This window comes from Ctenopharyngodon idella, chromosome 9, assembly GCF_019924925.1.
Source record: "Ctenopharyngodon idella isolate HZGC_01 chromosome 9, HZGC01, whole genome shotgun sequence".
NCBI lineage: Eukaryota > Metazoa > Chordata > Actinopteri > Cypriniformes > Xenocyprididae > Ctenopharyngodon > Ctenopharyngodon idella.
In genome coordinates, this window is record NC_067228.1 from 15,397,505 (window position 1) to 15,418,702 (window position 21,198).

General features: G+C 36.7%; 1 protein-coding gene across 2 annotated transcripts in view; it reads left to right on the forward strand.

The window, feature by feature from the left end:
* adcy5 (adenylate cyclase 5) overlaps window positions 1-21,198 on the forward strand; it is an 88,015-nt gene that overhangs the window by 53,328 nt on the left and 13,489 nt on the right. The window contains exons 3-10 of one of the 2 annotated variants that reach the window (XM_051906330.1): window positions 904-1,025; window positions 9,492-9,603; window positions 11,002-11,129; window positions 14,422-14,580; window positions 14,775-14,916; window positions 15,286-15,423; window positions 19,283-19,305; window positions 20,737-20,896. In XM_051906330.1, coding sequence (XP_051762290.1) covers window positions 904-1,025; window positions 9,492-9,603; window positions 11,002-11,129; window positions 14,422-14,580; window positions 14,775-14,916; window positions 15,286-15,423; window positions 19,283-19,305; window positions 20,737-20,896 — 984 coding nt within the window. The remainder of the gene's footprint in view (window positions 1-903; window positions 1,026-9,491; window positions 9,604-11,001; window positions 11,130-14,421; window positions 14,581-14,774; window positions 14,917-15,285; window positions 15,424-19,282; window positions 19,306-20,736; window positions 20,897-21,198) is intronic. The other variant, XM_051906331.1, reaches the window with a different exon arrangement.

Genomic DNA, 21,198 nt, shown 5'->3' on the forward strand with positions numbered 1-21,198 from the left:
TCGTAATGTTATGCCTGATCGGTGTATAACGGAAAGATATTCATACAATTTTAAGTGCCTAGATACCATAACCAGGTAACAAAAGTACCATGTTTAATACTATAGTATTCATTTAAATACCTAGGAGAACCATATGAAAACTAAATTATAATTTTATTAGCATGATAATCATTCAATGCAAGCTGTACGCATGAGAAAAAAAAGTATGCCCAGAAGACAGACTCAAACATGTGTGAGGAAATAGCTGCAGATTGCTCGAATTAGAGCTAAATGAATGGACAGCACTTCATCTGGAATCCATTCACATGTCCAGTGATTTTCAGTATGGAACTGAAGTTATGAGAAAACCTGTGCGTGGAGACACGCAGTGCTGATTAATTTGCGAGATTAGAACCACAACCAACAGTCTGGAGATTCATAGTGGCACCAAAGGGAAAAAATAATGGCTGTTTTCTCACACACAGTAGCCCACGGGGGCCATGCATCATTATTTTGACAAACGTGATTTTTGAAGTCTTTCAAAAAATAACAGCATGTCCTGTAGATAACTTACCAGTATTAAATAACTATTAACAGATACTGTCTGCCACACCATATTACAGCTAAAACTACAGTAGTTCACAAATATACAGAATTTTATTACATTTGTTTTCCATTTTATTTTTTATTTTTGGTGATCGTTGAGCAGAGCTTTATGCTAACTTTTACCACAGTACTAGTGGTATAGGACTAAAGTAGAATTAATGTAATTTTCTGGAGTGTCCTTCAGTTTTCTCTATTCTTGACAGTATGGCAGAAATATTGAGATGATTCCATGTCTTGATACTATGATACTATGTTTGTTTCTCTCTTTATTTGTCTTTCCCCTCTTTTCCCCCTTACTATCACTGTCATCATTTGCAGGAACGCCTCCTCCTCTCTGTGCTTCCTCGACATGTCGCCATGGAGATGAAAGCTGACATAAATGCCAAACAAGAGGATATGATGTTCCACAAGATCTATATTCAAAAGCATGACAATGTGAGGTAAGAGTGACTCCTCAAATAGCCTGAAAAATAGTAGTCAGTGTTTGTACCTCAAAGCTCCTTTTAAAGCCCACAATAGTCATTACAATTATTTTTACACCATTTATGTTAACACTTATTAAGTTTGAGTGCTTAACTCTGTCCCAAAACCTAGTGAGCTTCCCTCATAGACAGTTACCTTCTTTGTAACTGAAAATTCAACCTCAAAAGCAAACACAAAATCTGCGCCTTTTAACATGTTGCTAAACTAACAACATGATGCAGTTTCCTTATTATTAAATGAATGTATTCTTTTTATTTTTAGGAATATACTGTATATATATGCTATGCTGTCTTCATAAGCAGCTCACTAGGTTTTGGAACAGAGCTTGTAAGTGCCTTATAAATCTGATAAGCATTAGATATTGCACCCTCTTGTGGATTTAGAGATGAGAACACTGGCTCATCATCTCTATCTCCAACTGACCCTCCATGTGTCATGGCAGCTCTTCTGGACGTCTCCAGACACATTCCCACTCAAGTTGATTTCCACAGCACTAGACTAGTTAGGACACTCACGATTACAAGAGGCCCTATTAGGTGTAACCTGTTGTTTCACCTCATGTTGATCTTTGATTTGTTCTTCAACTTTAATCTTGTGAAGACTTGAGAGTTTGCTTCTAATGTACTTACCCAGTGTATTTGGTGTTAAAAGCATGTGTGTCTCAGGTTGATAACATAAGAGAACTCTGGGATCCATGAGATGAATTCTGATTCTCCACTGTATTTTCCACTGTAATTCCAAATCTGAAGGGGTGAAGAGTAACTCAAGAAATAAAACAGTTTGACGGGAGGAGTTGGATTTAGCGCCAGATACTGCCTGCCACGCCATATTACAGCTAAAACTACAGTAGTACACAATTATACAGAATTATATTACATTTGTTTTCCATTTTATTTTATTTTTATTTTATTTTATTTTTGGTGATCATTGAGCAGAGCTTTATGATAACTTTTTTAACTTTATGCAACTAACAATAGAAGTACAGACAGTGATCTGCCAACTGATACTAGTGCCTATTAGAAAACAACAGTACAGAGACTTGGTGACCTCCAGTGTTTTAATGGCTGTTGGGGTTTGATACTCTGCCAGTCTTTTTCTATGATCGAATGGCGGATAGACTATAACAACAAAGGGCAACATGAACTTGGGGTTTGTGAGCCAGTGGGCAGCAAGACTTCTGGCCCTTTGGGTTGTTGTCTTCAGTCGTGGGTCTGTCTGTTTTCCTTTTTCAGTAAAGCCCCCACCAAATAGGCTTCATGGTCAGAGGAATTATGTAAGTGTGCAGCCAAGCGATATCTCGCTAAGTGGAATATTGATAAGTCTGTTTCTAGAGAACCCAGTAGTTTAATTGCTGAGGACGGTTATATAACAATGTCTGTATTTGAATCTTTGCTCTTGAACAAAACCCACACTATAAGGGAAGAGGAGGCTGGAAGTTCTGCTGGGGGAATGAAAAATTGGACTGATCTGTTTGCTGCTGTTCTTGAGTCAAAAACTCACTGATTCAGTGATCCTTTCAGAGCGAGTGTCCAGTTAACGATTCACTGAATTCACAAGTCTGACTCAAAATGAGCTAAGAACCAGGAGTTCCTCTGAGCTTGAATGCGCGTGTGACTGATGTTGTGAAAAGTAAGTTATCAATGCCGAATTCTAGGATTGATTATTGTAAATTAAAATCATATTTAGGTCACGACTGTTAGTTGTTTGTGAACAAAATCTGCTGTAGAAGGGCTGTTTAAGCCCACTGTGTAGTGCTTAAATGCATACATGTCCACATTTGTGTATCACAGGGCAGATTTTAGGTTATGTTTCATTTTTTACATTAAAATAATGCAAATTAATGCCCATGCATCTTCTCTGCTGTCATAGCAGTTTCAAATTATATAAAACTAGCATATTTGCATTGTGTTCTTCAAGTTTATGCACTTTGCCCCATGTAATGTCTTTTTATATTGTTAGTCAAAACATACTTGATTTGAGATTTGAGTACTTTTTCCGAGTACTGAGTATTTGAGTACTGCATTCATGCATGTGTTTTAGGATTGAAGGAAAAGTCCCTAAAGTTTTCTGCCAATATATTATTCTTTTTTTTTTTTCCTACTGATTTTTTTCTTACAGTTGACTTGCTCACATTCTGCACATTTGATCAATTAATTTGATTCATTAGAAATGGTTTTAAGTGACAAGGAAACATGATAGATTTTACTTATGTTTTTTATTTGTTTTTAATTTGAAATATTTTATTTGTAATTTTCTACAAATAACTTGTGTGGAGAGATGCAGATTTGACAGGCTTTTAGACAACAGCTGTAGATCCAATATCGTAATTAAGGAATTATAGAATCAGCTTGTCATATGTAGAACAGGTAAAAAAGTGAAGGTAGTATGAACTATGGTTTTCCGATCTGTTACAGAGTCAGAACTGATGGGTAGATAGAAAGCAGCAGCCCTTGCAGATTCAGAGGCGAGGGATCGAGAGGTCAGACTTCTCAAGCAGTGAGCCTTGATGGATTTAAGGGACCATGTTAAATAAGCAGGAAGTGTGACTTCATGCAAAATTCCTTTCAGTGCTTTTCTTTTTTGGATGGTTTTTAATGCTGATGTCCCTCAGCAGACTGTTGCTGACCCACTACATACTCCAGTTATTAAACTTCCTGCCATTTTATTATGTAATTTCCCTGTCAACACTTTGCTATTCTGGCTCTCAAGGTAATTTGGTATGTTCAGAAAGCACCTACATTTGACCTTAGGGTTGCTGTCACCACAAATCCATTAACAGTCCTACTGGCAAGAACTATTGTTTTGTCCCCAACGACACAATATATATCTCACCAGCTTCTATGAGAATAATACTTTCTACTTAATACTTTTATTCAGCAAGGACACATTAATTTGATCAAAATTGACAGTAAAGACTTACTTTGTTACAAAAGGTTTCTATTTCAAATAAATGCTGTTCTACTGAACGTTCTGTTAATCAAAGAATCCTTAAAATTGTTTGTATCATGGTTTCTACAAAAACTATTAAGCAGCACAACTGTTTTCAACATTGATAATAATAAGAAGAACTGTTTCTTGAGCAGCAAATCATCATATTAGAATGATTTCTGAAGGATCATGTGACACTGAAGACTGGAGTAATGGCTGCTGAAATTCAGCTTTGCCATCACAGCAATAAATTACATTTTAAAAATATATTCAAATAGAAAGCACTTATTTAATAATTTTTCACAATAGTACTATATAAATTTATATTATATATTACTATATAAATTTTACTTTATTTTTATTCAAATAAATGCAGAATTAAAGAGCATAAGATGCTTCCTTCAGAAGCATTAAAAAAATCATACCAACCCCAAACTTTTGAATGATAGTTTTTATAAATATTCTAAACAAAAAAATATATATATTTACAGTATATATACATATATAAAACATACATTTGGTCTGTTGTGTTTTAAATGTACTTTAAAGGGGCTATATGTAGAATTCAGAAATCCTTGTTATTAGCGACACCGGTGGCCATTAAGTGAACTTCAGCAACTCATGCACACGTAACGTACAAGAGACTGAACATGATTCAAGGCCCCGATGTACTCATGGAGAAAGTTATTTTCTTTGTTTAGAAGTAAAAAGAAGTTTGAAATACCTTTGCAGCAGTATACTGTTAACGAACATCCCAAAGCCGTCCACGCTGCTGAGAGCGACGTTTAGATGAATATGTAAATATGTGCTGTGCGCTTTCCTCTCAATGTAAACACAACAAAAATGACAGCAGTGAGAAAGTATGGATATGTTTGCACCAGCTCTGCAGTTCACTGGCATCATGTTGACAGATGAGGTAATTAAAATGACACTGTTATGACAGTTTGATTTTAAAGTATATTTGAGACTAAAGACTACAGTGTATAGATCTGGCTATGTCAGACTATGGTTTGAATTGATCCCTTTTCTTTGCATGACACATTGACTTTACAGTACACGGAATAGCTCTTTCATCAAATAAGCTTTAGTTTCATGTGCCATAGAATGCAAGAGAGGCTCAAAAATCAGTCCACATGCTTTCATAGACAACCTAGGAATCCAGGAAGGTTTTGTTACAAGCTGTTCACACATTGGCAAAAAAAGAGATAAATACATGAAAGTTCTTACATATACAAATGTATGTGAATTTCCAAATTATTTTTCTCTACACATTTAACTACAGCTATTTTCCTTTATGATTGTCATTGCTGGTCTCCAGAAAGCTGACAGTCTAGGCAGTCTTTCTTCTAGGGTGCGCTGGATTTGATTTAATACTAATATGCCTCATGTTTACACGCTAAAAGCCCTAGATTACCAGCACCTAATAAAGGACCCAGAGTGTGTTTGTAATAGACAGCAGAAATACTCCAGAGGCCGTAATGCGTTTGGATTCTCTTTATAGAGCCGTCCTGCCATTGTGCCACACTGCAGCGACATTTTTGTGTCCAGGCTGCAGGGAGCTGATGAGTCACCTCCGTGTTAACGATTAAATGAGGTTTAAAGATCCGTCTGAGATGCTCGTAGCATCCCAGACGCTACAGGCCTGCCTTCAGAGAGCACTGCACTCTGTCTACTTTCAGAGTCAACTAACCTTAATCCACCCACCCAGGGGAGGCCTTTTATTTGAGGTTTTATATATAGCAACACTAATAGATCCGTCAGCTATATAAAAACCTTTGATCTGTGACTAATATACGTGTTTCAGCATGCTATATTGCATAAAGGAGGGTTTGAATGTAGACCGTGTTTTTGTGTTGTTAGTTATCTGTGGATTTTTAAAGGGATAGTTCACCCATTATTAGAATTCTTAATATTTACTCATCCTCATGCAGTTACTAACCTGTACGCTTTTTTACATAAAAAAATATGAGATAATTGTATAGATTTATATATATATATATATATATATATATATATATATATATATATATATATACATATAGTTCATTGGAAAATGAAAATTCCTTCATCATTTACTCACCCTCATGTCATTCCAAAAGATATTTTGAAAAATGACTGTGAATGTCAATAAGTTTTTGGGTGAACTGTTCCTTTAAATCTGCCATTATTAATCTGGTATCTGTTAAAATGTATTTCTAATGTGTTTATTTTTAGTTAACATGATTATCATTTGTCTTTTCGAGAAACAGTTATGGGTTTACAAAGACTTTTCTTGTGATTACTTGTCTTGTGATTTCTTGTGATTACACTTATGTCCAAACCGTCAAAGTTCTTGTTTTAGATTGATTAACTTAAGTCTCTTATGAGCTGTCTGAACAACGAAACTGTTTATCGACGACAAATGCATACTTGGCCAATGAAGTTGATTCAGTTCAGTTCAATGTACAATTGTGTAATGCTTTTGTTTGTTTTTGATCAGGGCTGTTGGAATAAGATATTCCTGTCCTTCATCTTTGTCAGCTTTCAGACAGCTTTCAGTCTCTAATGATAGGATATCATTTCATGATGCTCTGTGTACACTTGATTTACTACGAAGAAGTGGCATCATTAATTCACTATGGTGTATTGACATCATCGAGTAGGAAGTGGGCTAAATGGTAGCTAGAGGTTTTGTTGTCCTTTTGTGCATTGAATCATATCATATAACCGACAGGGGCATGTTAAGGGACACAAATCAATTTCAATAATTCAAATAATCTAATTTGAATAATTAAATCCGACAAAAAAAATCAATTTGAAAATTTGTACCATTAGGAAGTGAGTGAGAGGTCTGAAATACACTCAGTGCTAAATAATTGATTGTGCTTGCTTACTGTTTCTCATACTTAAAGTTAGAGATTTGAGCAAACATATCTTAGGATCAATTACTTTTTTATTTCTCATTTGTACTTTGTATTTTGTTTACTAGAAGCAAAAAAAAAAAAAAAAAATGTAAATATTTAATTAACTCAGCCGTGTAACTCGTCTTGCACTATTTTTTGTAAGGACATGAATGATACCACAAATTGTAAATCCTTTTTGAAGACCATTATCCAAAAAAAAAAAAACCCAAAACATTTGTTTTTTTTGTTTAATACTATTATTATTATTTTTAATTTATAATATTAATTAAAAAAAAACATTCTTTAGGGTCAATAAATGTCTAAAAACCTCTTTAAATCAGCAGTTTTAAGATGGTTAAGCTACTATTTTAGCTGAATTTGAAACATCTAAGTGTTTAAAGGATTAGTTCACTTTCAAATGAAAATCACCCCAAGCTTTACTCACCCTCAAGCCATCCTAGGTGTATATGACTTTCTTCTTTCTGATGAACACAATCGGAGAAATATTAATAAATGTCCTGACGCATCCGTGAGCGGGATCAACGAGTATGAGCTGAAGAAAGTGCCTCCATCCACATCCATCCATCATAAACATATTCCACACGGCTCCAGGGGGTTAATAAAGTCCTTCTGAAGCGAAGCGATGCGTTTGTGTAAAAAAAAAAATTCCATATTTAACAAGTTAAGAAGTAAAATATCTAGCTTCCGCCAGACCGGCTTCTGTATTCTACTTATGAAGAAAGTGTAAAATTCTCGCAGTTCAAAAAGCTTACGCTACGTCCTTCCCTATTCAACTTACAGAAAAAGCTTAACTGACGCGACGCTAGTTCAGTTTTTTTTTTCGTAATTTGAATACGGGAGGCAGTCTGGCAGAAGCTAGGTATTTTACTTCATAACTTCTTAAATATTGTTTTTGTTTGTTTGTTTTTTTTACACAAACTCATCGCTTCACTTCAGAAGGTCTGGAGCCGTCTGGAGTATGTTTATGATGGATGGATGTGGATGGAGGCACTTTCTTCAGCTAATACTCGTTGATCCCGCTCACTGCCATTATAAAGCTCAGATGCGTCAGGATATTTATTAATATTTCGCTGATTGTGTTCATCAGAAAGAAGAAAGTCATATACACCTAGGATGGCTTGAGGGTGAGTAAAGCTTGGGGTAATTTTCATTTGAAAGTGAACTAATCCTTTAATTGAGGTTTGAAGGGTCTTTTTTGAAAAATATGTAGGTCTGCAGTGTCAAAGTTCACACAGTCACACAGCTTGTGTGCCTCAAAAGGGTGTGGCAAACATCACATGAGATGAGTGTGTTGTTCAAGAACAGCCTGCCTTCTGGGCCCCTTTTAAACATTTCTGGAAATTGTCTTTGATATTGAGTCTGAATGAAGTGTTCACGCTCACCCGGATCCCGGGCTTCAGTCAAACCTCGCTGTCTTCCTACTGTCACGCTAGCTTGAGTGTCAGACCAGCCCTGAGCTGTTTGAAATAAAGCTAGATCAATGTCAGCATTTGGTAAAAGCTCTCTAGATGAATATTGAATAGGAAAAGTCATTACAGCCCACAAGGTTTTTGTTTTGTCTTTCATTCAAGGAGCCATATCTGTTACCGGCTCCCACAAGGGAATATCGTGCTTTATTCACTTTCTTGTCTCTGTAGGCCCAACATTCTCTTAATGTGATTGTCATCTATTGCTATAGAGAGTGCGCTCTCCCGAACGAACCTGTCTGCTGTGCCATTGGCATGGTAATGGAGCTGTGATGCTGGGATCACATTAGTTAGCTTATATTGTATCTATGTAAAGTCTACCCTGCAACTGGTCAATTGAAATGAATAGCTGTGGGTGAGGGTTTCAATTGTCAGCCAGGTAACCGTGGCAACCATGTAATATAGGTGAATTTGCACTGCACTGATGTGTGGGGATGAGCCTGAGATGATTAATGAGAATGACCTGATTTTCATTGGGTTTATTTATTTGGCAAATGCTTTTAACCACAATGATGACAGTGTACACATTTATATATACATATGCTGTATATATGTATAGCTGTATATATGTATATATATATATATAGTGTTTGATATACAATTTAATATTCTGTGGTGGAAATTAGATTTTACATATTTTTGGAATATAATGACCAGCTTTGTCTTTTTATTGCTTAATATTATTAAAGCTTTTATTTGATAATAACATGAAATAAACATATTCTGAAATTTACCTTGACTTTTATGATCACACATTAGGTGCCATTTCATTTTAAGCTCTTTGTCCCATTGGTAAACAAGTACACATTTGGGGGTGGAAAAAATTATTAATATTGTTTAGATTATCTTTTTATATAATAATTAACAATATTATGAACTGAGGCCTTGGAGAAGGGTAAAACAGTAAAATCTATAAATAAAAGTATTTGAAAAGTAAATATAAATGATGATGGCATGGTTAAAAAAAAAAAGTTTCAAGACAGATCTACTGAGATCTTCATATGACAACGAGAAAAACACTGAAATCTGTTTTCATATAAATGAACACCTAAGATATACCAGTGCCTATAGCTGACGAAACCTCCAACTTTAATATTTCTCTCTCTCTCTCTCTCTCTCTCTGCAGTATCCTCTTTGCCGACATTGAGGGCTTCACCAGTCTGGCTTCCCAATGTACTGCCCAGGAGTTAGTGATGACCCTCAACGAGCTCTTCGCACGATTCGACAAACTAGCTGCCGTAAGTGTCCACAGAACAGCCCATGTCCTCAGCCAAACAGCGTTGTTGTTTTTTTTATTGTTTTTTTTTATAGCAAAACACGGTGGCAAACTGAGATGCAATCATATTAATTCCACTTGCATCCCACTCACACAGCTGACTGGGATAGACAGGCCCTCCCTCTTGTCAGATGAGTGTTTGCTATCACGCTTCGCACACTGAGCTTCCCGCTGTTTTCCAACCCAACTATCTCCTCGTTATCTCCACCAGTGGTGGTGACTCATCGCAGCCAAGTTGCCATGCATTTGTGCACGTATACTCTGCTGCTGCAGAGAGATGTCGCTCAAAGTGGAAACCATCTGGTGTCTGTTCAGATGTTTGCACACTTCCTAAAACCCTTCGAGCGAAGACACAAAAAAAAATATGCACGCGCACTTCGCCCTGATGATCAACAATAGAGGTTGTTGTACAGACTGCGGGTTAAATCAAGGCATCCACTGGGGTGACATTCAGGTGGCTGTCATAAGACCCGGGCCTGCTGCCGTGAGTCCTGTGCCCAGCCCAAGGCTTCCTCCTCTGCTCTCCACTGGTTTCTTTTCTACTGTTGTGATGACTTACTAACTAACATACCTATAGTACTCCAATAACAATGCATAGTTCACTCAAAAATGAAATTTCTGTCAATATTTATTCAACCTTGTGTTGTTTCAAACTTTCAAGACTTTCTTCCTTCCTTCCAATGTTTGAAGAACATTACTGAAAAAATTACTGGAGGTTTCAAGCTCAAAAAGAATGCAAAAACACCATAAAAGCACCATATTACGCTGTGTTTTATCATATCGTTTTACAATTAACAAATAATGACAGAACTTTTTTTTTATTATTATTATTATTACTAATATATTGCCTTTGTTGAGCTTTCTGTTGAGACTACTCATGTTTTCCAAGCAAAACATCTTGACAAATTGGGTTGGATTTTTGAATTCATGGAAGTGGGATTCCAAACTTACTACATAAAAAAATACACAGTAGACACAGATTAAAAGCTGACCTTTTTGTAAGCCATTCAGGAACAGCCATTTGGGGTTTTAAGTTTGTTTTGTCTTCATAAATCATATAAATCCCTTTGAAAATTCACACCCTTAAAAGGACAAACCATGTGTGGTATGTGAAGGGGCTTTAATGTGGGAAAGGCTATATATGTAACACATTCCCCATATGAGATATCCAGTATCACACCCTAATGGCAACTATTCAGTTATTTCACCTTTGAGTAAAAGGGTTTTATAGAAACTAATGCAAACGTAGAGAACTACAGCAGCTCAATCAGCCAAATTTGATTGTAGGACTCACTGTTGATCCCGTTTACACCAGCCAGATCTTTGTTACACTGTTTGGTCATTCTCTGTGTGTCTGCAGGAGAATCACTGTCTGCGGATTAAGATCCTAGGCGACTGCTACTATTGCGTGTCGGGGCTGCCCGAGGCTCGTGCTGACCATGCGCACTGCTGCGTGGAGATGGGTGTGGACATGATCGAAGCAATCTCGTGAGTATTACAGTGTTGCTTCTGTTCATTAGACAGGAACAGCAAGGCTTTTGTGTCTTGTTTTAAATGCCTCCCGGGAGATACAAAGGAGATGCTATGGTGAATAAAGACCTCGCACTTTCCACAAATATAGATATACTTTGATGTCCCATACAAATCTCTCATTATTATCATAGTTTATTATAATAGTTTAGTTTCCTCCCTTAAAATTTACTTCAGCTGGGATATTTAGAGGAGATGCTATGGTGAATCATGACCTAGCCTATGGAATGTTGTAGTTTATAATGGTTTTCGAACATTAAGGGCTAGTTTACCCAAAAATGAAAATTCTGTCATTAATTACCCTTGTGTCTTTCCAAACCCGTACAACTTTTGTTCATCTTCGGAACATACATGAAGATTATTTTACTAATCTGAGAGATTTCTGTTCGTCCATTGACAGTCCGCATAACTACCAATAAACTATCAAAAAGTTCGTAAAGAGATTGTAAAACTAATCCATATGAATCGAGCGGTTTAGTCCAAATTTTCTGAAGAGACACAATCGCTTTATATGATGAACAGATTTAATTTAGGCTTTTATTCACATTTAAAGTTGCAATATGTAATATTTTCTGTCCGCTAGAGGTTGCTAGAGGCCTATTCAAAACAAAGGCGTAGCTTGATGACGCCAAGTTTGAGCACGGAATCTTGGGACATGTGGTCTTTACCTCACAGCCGGTGGAAAAGAATTGGGATAGGACTCGGACAGAAATCATGTTCATGGACGCGATTATTAACGTTACTGTAGTATGAAGCAGAGCAGGACCGAGTGTTGTGGGAGCTGAATGAGGCCGCTGGAGTGATTGCGCAACACACGCCTCACGAGCAGCGGAACTTATTATGCCACAGTCGCCGGCACCGCTTCCGCTATTCCGGCCATGAGTATGAGGTAACACAGCGCTGTTTATCATATTAGATACATTTAAGTGTGTTGAAATGTTATAATGTTACTCTTTGCATTCGCTCGGCGACTGCTGTGAGACACTTGTTTGCAGTAAGATAGATCGATTTTAGAATATCATATTAAATGCTGGATGGCTGTTACTAAAAATAAAGCTGCATCTGATTATGCTATGTTAGCTGCTTGACAAAATAGTGTTTTTCTCTGAGGCATGGTAAAGCATGGTACTCACAAAAAAATCAAGAAAATTAGATTTAAACAATAAGACTAAACGTGTTGAGCTATATAACAATAATCAGTTTTCTGTCTATAAATATATCAAAACAGTTGTTCCCTTGCCTATTAAAACATGTAAATATTAAAGCGTCTTTGGTGTTTCCATGGTTTCTACAAAATAAAACTGGAAACCGAGGGTAACACGGGTATGACGCAATTGACAGGCGACTCCTCACATGCCCCGGAGCCTTGGTTAAAATTGCAATTTTCTCATGATTTACAAATAGTTGCAAACATTTGGGATATTGTAAGTACTCAAGTGAACAAAATATATAACACTAGCCTAGTGGTTTTTGGATATTTTACTGCAAAATTCTTACATATTGCACCTTTAAACATTCATCAGATATGGTAAACAGAAGCACAATCATGTTCGCTTGACGTACGAAAACCAGTGAGGTTCATTCTCGTGTGTTATGCAGCACGCCGCAAGAACCAATGAGGTTTGCTCTCGCGCTTCAAGCAGGTTCGGTTTATGTTCGCTGATCAATGTTATATGTAAACAAAAGCCCAAATTCAGTCTGTTCTTCATATAAAGTGATTGTGTCTCTTCAGAAAATTTGGAGTAAACCACTCAGTTCATATGGATTCGTTTTACAATCTCTTCGAGCGTCAAAGTGGTAGTTGCGTGGACTGTCAATAGAGGGACAGAAATCTCTCAAATTTCAATAAAAATGTCTTCATTTGTGTTCATTTGTTCATTTGTGTTCATTTGTGAACAAAAGTCTTTTGGGTTTGGAACGACATGGAATTTTCATTTTTGGGTGAACTAGCCCTTTAATGTTAATAATTTTATATATATATGAGCAATATATATATATATATATATAACACATAATAAATAAATAGTTTAATTATTAATTTTAAATAATTTTAAAAAATATATATTAAAATATTTTAATTAAACAATTATAATGTATTTTTTAAAACTATAATATTAGGCTAAACTGCAATCATGTTAACCATTCTTTTGCTATTTATTTTATAATTTATTTAATTATGTCATTTTTTGGATTTTTTCCTTATTCCTTTTTTCCTTTTTAATTTGATCTATTTCGTGTTGATATTTATTTCTAGAAAACTGTAAATTCCTATATATATTTTCAGTCTTTTTTATTGGCATTTTGTCAGAAATGTAAGAAATATTTTGTCTCGTTCATGAAAAGTGAGGCTATTACTGGACCGTATGAAGATTCACGGAAAGGCTGAGCTGAGAGAGAACACTTAATCTTATTTACCTGCTTTACTAATCGTGACTAAATTTTTATAAGCATTACGTTTTTTTCTAGAAACTTTGAATTACCCTCTGTGGGTCTGTTCTGCTCTTCTAATTGGTCAGGTCAGTCATCTCTTAATTGAGTTGTTTCCAAGTTATTTGTCTTGCGTGCATGTGGACGTGTCCACAGGCCTGACTTCTCTAATGTTCAGTCTCTCTGAGCAGTTGTTTGTTAAGGCAGGAATGGCGGTGACTGGCTTTCTGCTCCACTGAGCACGTGTCTGTGTTTCTCTGGGCTGAAGCCAGCCGCCCCTGCGCCCCATCACAGGACGAGACTATTTTCCGCAGACTTGCCTGTCACCCTCAATGTTCAAAGGAGTTTGATGGCTTGTTTGCCGTGTGACGTCGGGATCAGAATGTGCTGTTAACTTGTTGATGTGCTGAGTGGAAAGGTGCATTTCAGGGAGTGCTAATCCACCTTAGGACTTTTTCATAAAGGTATAAAATTAGATGAAATGTGTTAATAGGTAAGGTTATGTATTATATCATATATTAAAATGGTAGATATAGGATAAAGTTTGCCAGGGTCTAAATGTAGGACATATACTGGTAAATTGGTCAGATTGAAAAGGGGAAAGCTAGATAGATAGATAGATAGATAGATAGATAGATATTCTCCCCACATGATCAACAAAGTTTACATGTAAACTGCTTTCACAGTTCTTTCTAGTAACACTTAAAGTTTAATATCACCTTAAGAGTTAAAATTTAGCATATTGTTGATGCATGATATAAAAATATATGATTCACAAAATTAACAGCAGGTATATCTACGTTTTTTTGTCATTGTTCTCCAGGTTGGTGAGGGAAGTCACTGGCGTCAACGTCAATATGCGTGTGGGTATACACAGCGGGCGTGTCCACTGCGGGGTGCTGGGATTAAGAAAGTGGCAGTTTGATGTCTGGTCCAACGATGTCACCTTGGCCAATCACATGGAAGCTGGGGGCAAAGCAGGGTGGGTTCATGAAGTTTGGATTTTTTTTTTTCTTTTTTGGGCCATGTTTTCTCACATGAGCCTCCTCACTTTTAAAATCTGAAAATATTTGTAATTAATTGTTAATTACAAATCTGAATGTGTCAGGTTTGATTGAGTTCAGGGCAACTTCCTCTCTACATTATGCAACCAGAAAGTTGTTTTTATCATCTCAGGCGTATCCATATCACTAAGGCCACTCTGAATTACCTGAATGGGGATTATGATGTGGAACCTGGATTTGGTGGAGAAAGAAACGTCTATCTCAAGAAGCACAACATTGAAACCTACCTCATTGTGGGCTGCAGTCAGAAGCGGGTGAGACCTTTTGTTTTCCCTCATCGGCGAATCGTATCAGTTTAGTTTTATAATAAAATCAGGTGAATTTAGACATTTTAGAGTGTCCTTTCTGTTGTGTTTTAAATCACACATTAAACATTGTAACCTAAGGCACTTGTGTTCAACAAGCTATGATTCTCTGTTAATATGCACATCCTTTTAAAGCAGAAACACCTAGTGCTCCACAATAGCATGACTCACATGATGCAGGGCAGTAGATGAATGCAAATGAGCTAGCTACCTAGATAAATTCAGGGAAATGTGACGTCAAAAGACAAGCTAGTTAATGACTATAACATTAAAAGCATGGACCGTAATACTGCTTCGGTTTTATATTTCTCTTCACAGAAAGAAGAAAAGGCCATGATTGCTAAGATGAACCGGCAACGCACCAACTCGGTCACTCATAATAGCACTCACTGGACTGACCGGCCCTTCTACAATCACCTGGGTAGCAATCAGGTTTCCAAGGAGATGAAGAGGATGGTGAGGAAGCTACACTTTTGAAAGGGCTGCATTAATCCTTGTAGGATTAGAACATAATCTGAGTGCTGAAAAACAGTTGGTTTGCATTTACTCTAATTGCCATGTCTAAAACCCATTACCGCCTCTGTTGGAGGATAAGGCCTTTGACAGGGGAGGCTTTTTGTACCATGTGTTAACTAAGCCAAAACAATCCCAAGGACATTGCTTTAGGGCCACATGTAAAGGACCTTCTGCCCTTTGTGTAGTCCCTGTTCTTTCATTCAGTTCTCAGCTCTTCCCCGGCTCTGGAACCCGAAGGGAACGGCACTCTAATTAAATAAAGCTGGACTGCCTCACATATCGCCCTGAGGGATTTAATCAGGCAAAGTGGAACCAGCAATTAGTTCCTGTGTGCTTCATGGGAATACCCTTTATTTTATTTTATGTTTTTTTTTTGTCTGAATCACCTGTTCCTTCTCATCTTGGTTAACGTAGTAAGAAGGAATGCCAAAATCCAGTCTAACTTATTCTCGCTATGACTGACACACTTTAAATTGTGTTGTCAAATAAAACATAACAGGAATATTGACGTTTCCATTATAAAAATAGGTGTCTACAGTTGTCTAAAACGTTTTCCAGTCCAAGTTTATAATTTAAAATATTCCAACATAAATATGCCACATCAGTTTTGAGCCAATAATTCAGGCTCTAGTAAAACATCTACTATACTATCATGAAATACACTTTCAAAAGTTTAGGGTCAGTAAGAATTTTTTTTCTTTTTTAACAACATTATTACTTTTATTCAGCAAGGAGGCATTAAATTCAAAAGTGACACATTTATAATACAGGAAAAAATATTTCAAATGCTGTTCTCTTGAATACTTAAATTGTATCACAGTTTACACAAAAATATTAATGTTTTCAACATTAATAATAATAATAATAATAATAATAATAATAAATCTTTCTTGAGCAGCAAATCATCATATTAGAATGAATTCTGAAGGATCATGTGACACTGAAGACTGGAGTAATGATGCTGAAAATTTAGCTTTACCATCACAAGAATAGATTACATTTTAAAATATATTCAGATAGAAAACAGTTATTTTAAAATGTAATGATATTTCTCTATATTACTGTTTTTAATGTATTTTCGATCAAAAAATTTGAATATTAGGCAGCATCTTCTGAATATTTTGAAAATAAATGGTGTAGTTACAACATCAATCAGCAGAGGGTAGCAGTAAAACCCTTGATTTAAGCATAGCACAGCAACATTGGCTAAACCAGTTTGCTGTTGGAATATCTGTTTGTCCATTGAACAGCAGATGGGGGGAACCTGTTTGTAATTATTTCTGCAATTGCATTTGGTGATGATAGTGGCACAGATAAATCCTGTTCAATATATCCTGCCGGAGCTCAGGCTGGCATGTCATTGCCAGATATCTATCCACGCCTACACAAACACTAAGCATTGATGAAGGCAGATAAACATGCGGTCTATTCTGACGAGCAGAATATCTGTTTCATAATAACAACAGCACCTGTTTTTGTCTGTTGTATTGTCTAGAGGCTTGCGTTGGCCCAGAAGGTCTTGCTCAGTCCAAGAAGAGAAACAAATGGTGTAACACATCAACATACTGACTGGGTCATAGTATCTGTCGAGTGAATACATAGAGGCCTGTGTGTGGGAGTGCATCGGCTTTTTACTCCCCTAATTTAATGTTTAGTGGCTAGAAATTACCATTAAAATGGTCATTTCATATCTAATGGGAACATTCATTTTGTTCCTTGACTTGCATATCTGCTGTTTTTATATATATATTAAGTAAGTAGTCATTTAGAAGATGCTTTCATTCAAAGTACTTGTTGTAGAGACTGGGGTTCTCATATTACTTGTTTTCAGCAGTCGTCACCAATACAAATGAAACTTTGCAATTTCCTATACAAATACCACAGCAAAACCAAAAATGTTTGGACACATTTGATGACTAAATTTATGATTCTTATGGTCTTGAAAACATTAAGCATTGGTCAAACAAACACAAGTACAAGTGGCACTCACCGGCCACTTTATTAGGCACACCTTGCTTGGACCCGCTTTTTGCCTTCAGAACTGCCTTAATTCTTCGTGGCATAGACTCAACAAGCTGCTGGAAACATTACTCAGAGATTTTGGTCCATACTGACAAGATAACATCACACATTTGCTGAAGATTTGTTGGCTGCACATCCATGATGTTAATCTCCCGTTCCACCACATCCCAAAGGTGCTCTATTGGATTGAGATCTGGTGACTGTGGAGGCCATTAGAGTATAGTGAACTCATTGTCATGTTCAAGAAACCAGTTTGAGATGATTTGAACTTTGAGACATGGCACGTTAACCTCCTGGAAGTAGCCATCAGAAGATGGGTTAGACTGTGATCATAAAGGGATGGACATGGTCAGCAACAATACTTAGGTAGGCTGTGGTGTTGACGTAAACAATGCTCAATTGGTACTAAGGGTTCCAAAGTGTGCCAAGAAAATGTCCCCCACAACATTACACCACCACCAACAGCCTGAACAGTTGATACAGTACAAGGCAGGATGGAATGGATCCATGCTTTCATGTTGTTTATGCCAAATTTTGACCCTACCATCTGAATGTTGCAGCAGAAATCGAGACTCGTCAGACCAGGCAACTCTTTTCCAGTCTTCTATTGTCTAATTTTGGTGAGGCTGTGTGAATTGTAGCCTCAGTTTCCTGTTCTTAGCTGACAGGAGTGGCACCAGTGTGGTCTTTTGCTGCTGTAGTCCATCTGCTTCAAGGTTCGTCGTGTTGAGTGTTCAGTGATGCTCTTCTGCAGACTTTGGTTGTAACGACTGGTTATTTGAATTACTGTTGCCTTTCTATCAGCTCAAACCAGTCTGGCCATTTTCTTCTGACCTCTGGCATCAACAAAGCATTTTTTGCCCACAGAACAGCCGGTCACTGGACATTTTCTCTTTTTCGGACCATTCTCTGTAAACCCTAGAGATGGTTGTGCCCGTCTGGCACCCACAACCATGCCATGTTCAAAGTCACTTAAATCACCTTTCTTCCCAATGAGTTATTTTACCCAACATTTGTATGTGCTGTATTTTTTATGCATATTAGAGTAGGCAGTAGGCAGGCGGCTCACTAAGTTTCGTAACTTCTAATGTTTGTGTGAAATCGTAGTTAAAACCCCAGAGGAAAAGACAAAACACCAACCACTAAAGCACATGTGCAACAACATGAGCCTATTTGGTTTCCTCTCCATGTTTCTCATGTCCTACCATGATAAATCAATGCCTCATTAGCCAGCTCTGTTTACTTCTGTTCTCAGTGGGGTCTGAATTTTAACTTTTAACCCAAAACAGAGAGCTTGTGGTCACAAATCAAGCCACCTGAATCAGCTCTCAGCTTGCTTATACACAATGTCAGTAATCATGTGTTTGGTTATATCATTCAGCACAGTAATATTAAATCCTCAGTCTCACAGCAGTTCTCTGTTTACAACATTGTTGCAAAGTTTGTCCTTAAATGATTGTCTTGATTATTATCTCTCTTTCTTTATCTCTTGTAATTGCGTTAGTCACTGTTCTGTTATGTGCTGTATGACAGTATAAGAAATGAATAGAGATTATGTTGGAATGAAGTGTGGTCAAAACATCTTACAGGGAAAAACATTTTTCAGTTGCTTGTGAATTCACTCAACCTCTGTAATCGTGAAGTGTTCTTTTTTTTTTTTTTTTTGAGGTCCTCCAGAAGGGGTCACTGTTGTGCTGACTGTACAAATGAAGATATTCAAATACTTTTTCATTCTACATTGATGTATAATGCATTTTCTCTTGCAATTTTGTTGCAGGGATTTGAGGATCCCAAAGACAAGTGAGTACATGGAACACATCTCCCTATCTCTATCCCGCATGCCAATTCTTTTATTAATAGATGATTACAGAATTTGTTATATACTGTATACACAACTGTTCCAAAGTTTGGGGTCGATTAAAATTTTCAAAGAAGTCTCTATTTAACAGCATTTATTTGAAATTTAATTTGTAATAAATGTCGTTACTGTCACTTTTGATCAATTTAATGCATCCTTGCTGAATAAAAGTATTAATTTCTGTCAAAAATCGTACTCACCCCAAACTTTTGAATGGTGCATATATAGTTTCGCTTTATCTAACTTTATATATAAAAGTAAAACAAATATTATTAAACTTCAGACTCTTAATTCTAGTTGGATGAGGTTCGAAATTGGATAGCCAATACACTCTTGAACTCATCAGTTATATATCAGTGAAGCAAGCACTTCAACAGCTAAACTCTGCTTTGTGTTGGTTATGTTCAGTGTCCTGTGTATAATCTTTGTCACGTTTTCTATGCTGATTACAGGGGAAAATCTGCAAAGTGGATTAAATTATGGTACAAATTGGTGAAAAGTAGTTAGGTCTACTACAGTTGTTTGTAGTTAAAAGACGTATTCAAGTTGGAAAAACAAATGAATGGGGGAAACAAAACCACACAGGGGAAGCGTTGAACTTTGTAAATTATGTACATTCATAGTCTGCAGAAAACTGCTGAGCTGTTGGCACATTCCATGCAGGCCTACTTACTACGACTAAAAATATATTTATAAAAAATATATTACTAAAATATATTAAAATGTAAATGAACTGCCAACTACCAATGAACTAATCAACACATGCACATAGTGTGAGCGTTTCCATCACTTTTACAGTGGTGTTAAAAAGTATGCTTTTAGAACCTGGAATCCTGGCTCTCTTGATACTTATGCATGCATCCCTGTGCTTGTCTTATTGACTATTCAGCGGATATCTAAAGGTGTGAGTACAGATGCAAACCGGTTTGCTTCTGTAGGCAATTCATAATCAAACTTCAGAAACCTATTATCTTTGGTTTATATGTTGATTTCCACATTCCTTGCTAGCTTAAGTTTCAAATACATTAAGTACAGGACCTTGTAGCGCTGATGTTATTTAGTAGTTATTGCATTGCATGAACACAACTGCAAGGCCTTGAACTCTTTAGCAGATGATTTGTTCTTTCTCAGCGTAATCAACTCAGTTCCACTGGCAGAATTGCTAATCATATAAAGGCTGGTAACCATGGTGATTCTGAGCTGCTTTTACTGTAACTCTGTCATCATTCCTTGTTTTGTTTTTTTTGTTTGTTTGTTTTTTTGTGGGATTTTGGGGGTGCTACTGCTACTTTTGGTGATCTGGCTGTGTAGTATACTATTAAGTTAAAGAATAAGAGGGGAGGAAGAATGTGTTATCGTCTTGTGTTATCTAGACATTTCATTTTCAGAAACACGCAAGAAAACCTGAATCCAGAGGATGAGGTGGACGAGTTTCTGGGCCGCGCCATTGATGCTCGGAGCATCGACCGGTTACGGTCCGAACACGTCAAGAAATTTCTGCTGACATTCCGAGAACCTGACCTGGAGAAGAAGGTATGGCTTTCATTTACGTGACCAGCGTCAATGATAAGATAAACCTTAAAGGGATAGTTCACCCAAAAATGAAAATTCTGTCATTATTTACTCACCCTCAAGTTGTTCCAAACATGTAAGAGTTTCTTTCTTCTGTTGAACGCAAAAGAAGATATTTTGAAGAATACAGATGACTGCCCTACAGATGGTAGCCATTGACTGCCCTACTATTTTTTTTCATTCTATGGAAGTCAATGGCTACCGCAGCCACAGCGTGATTCATTAACTAATGCTAATCCACACAACATTTTTGTTCCATGGAA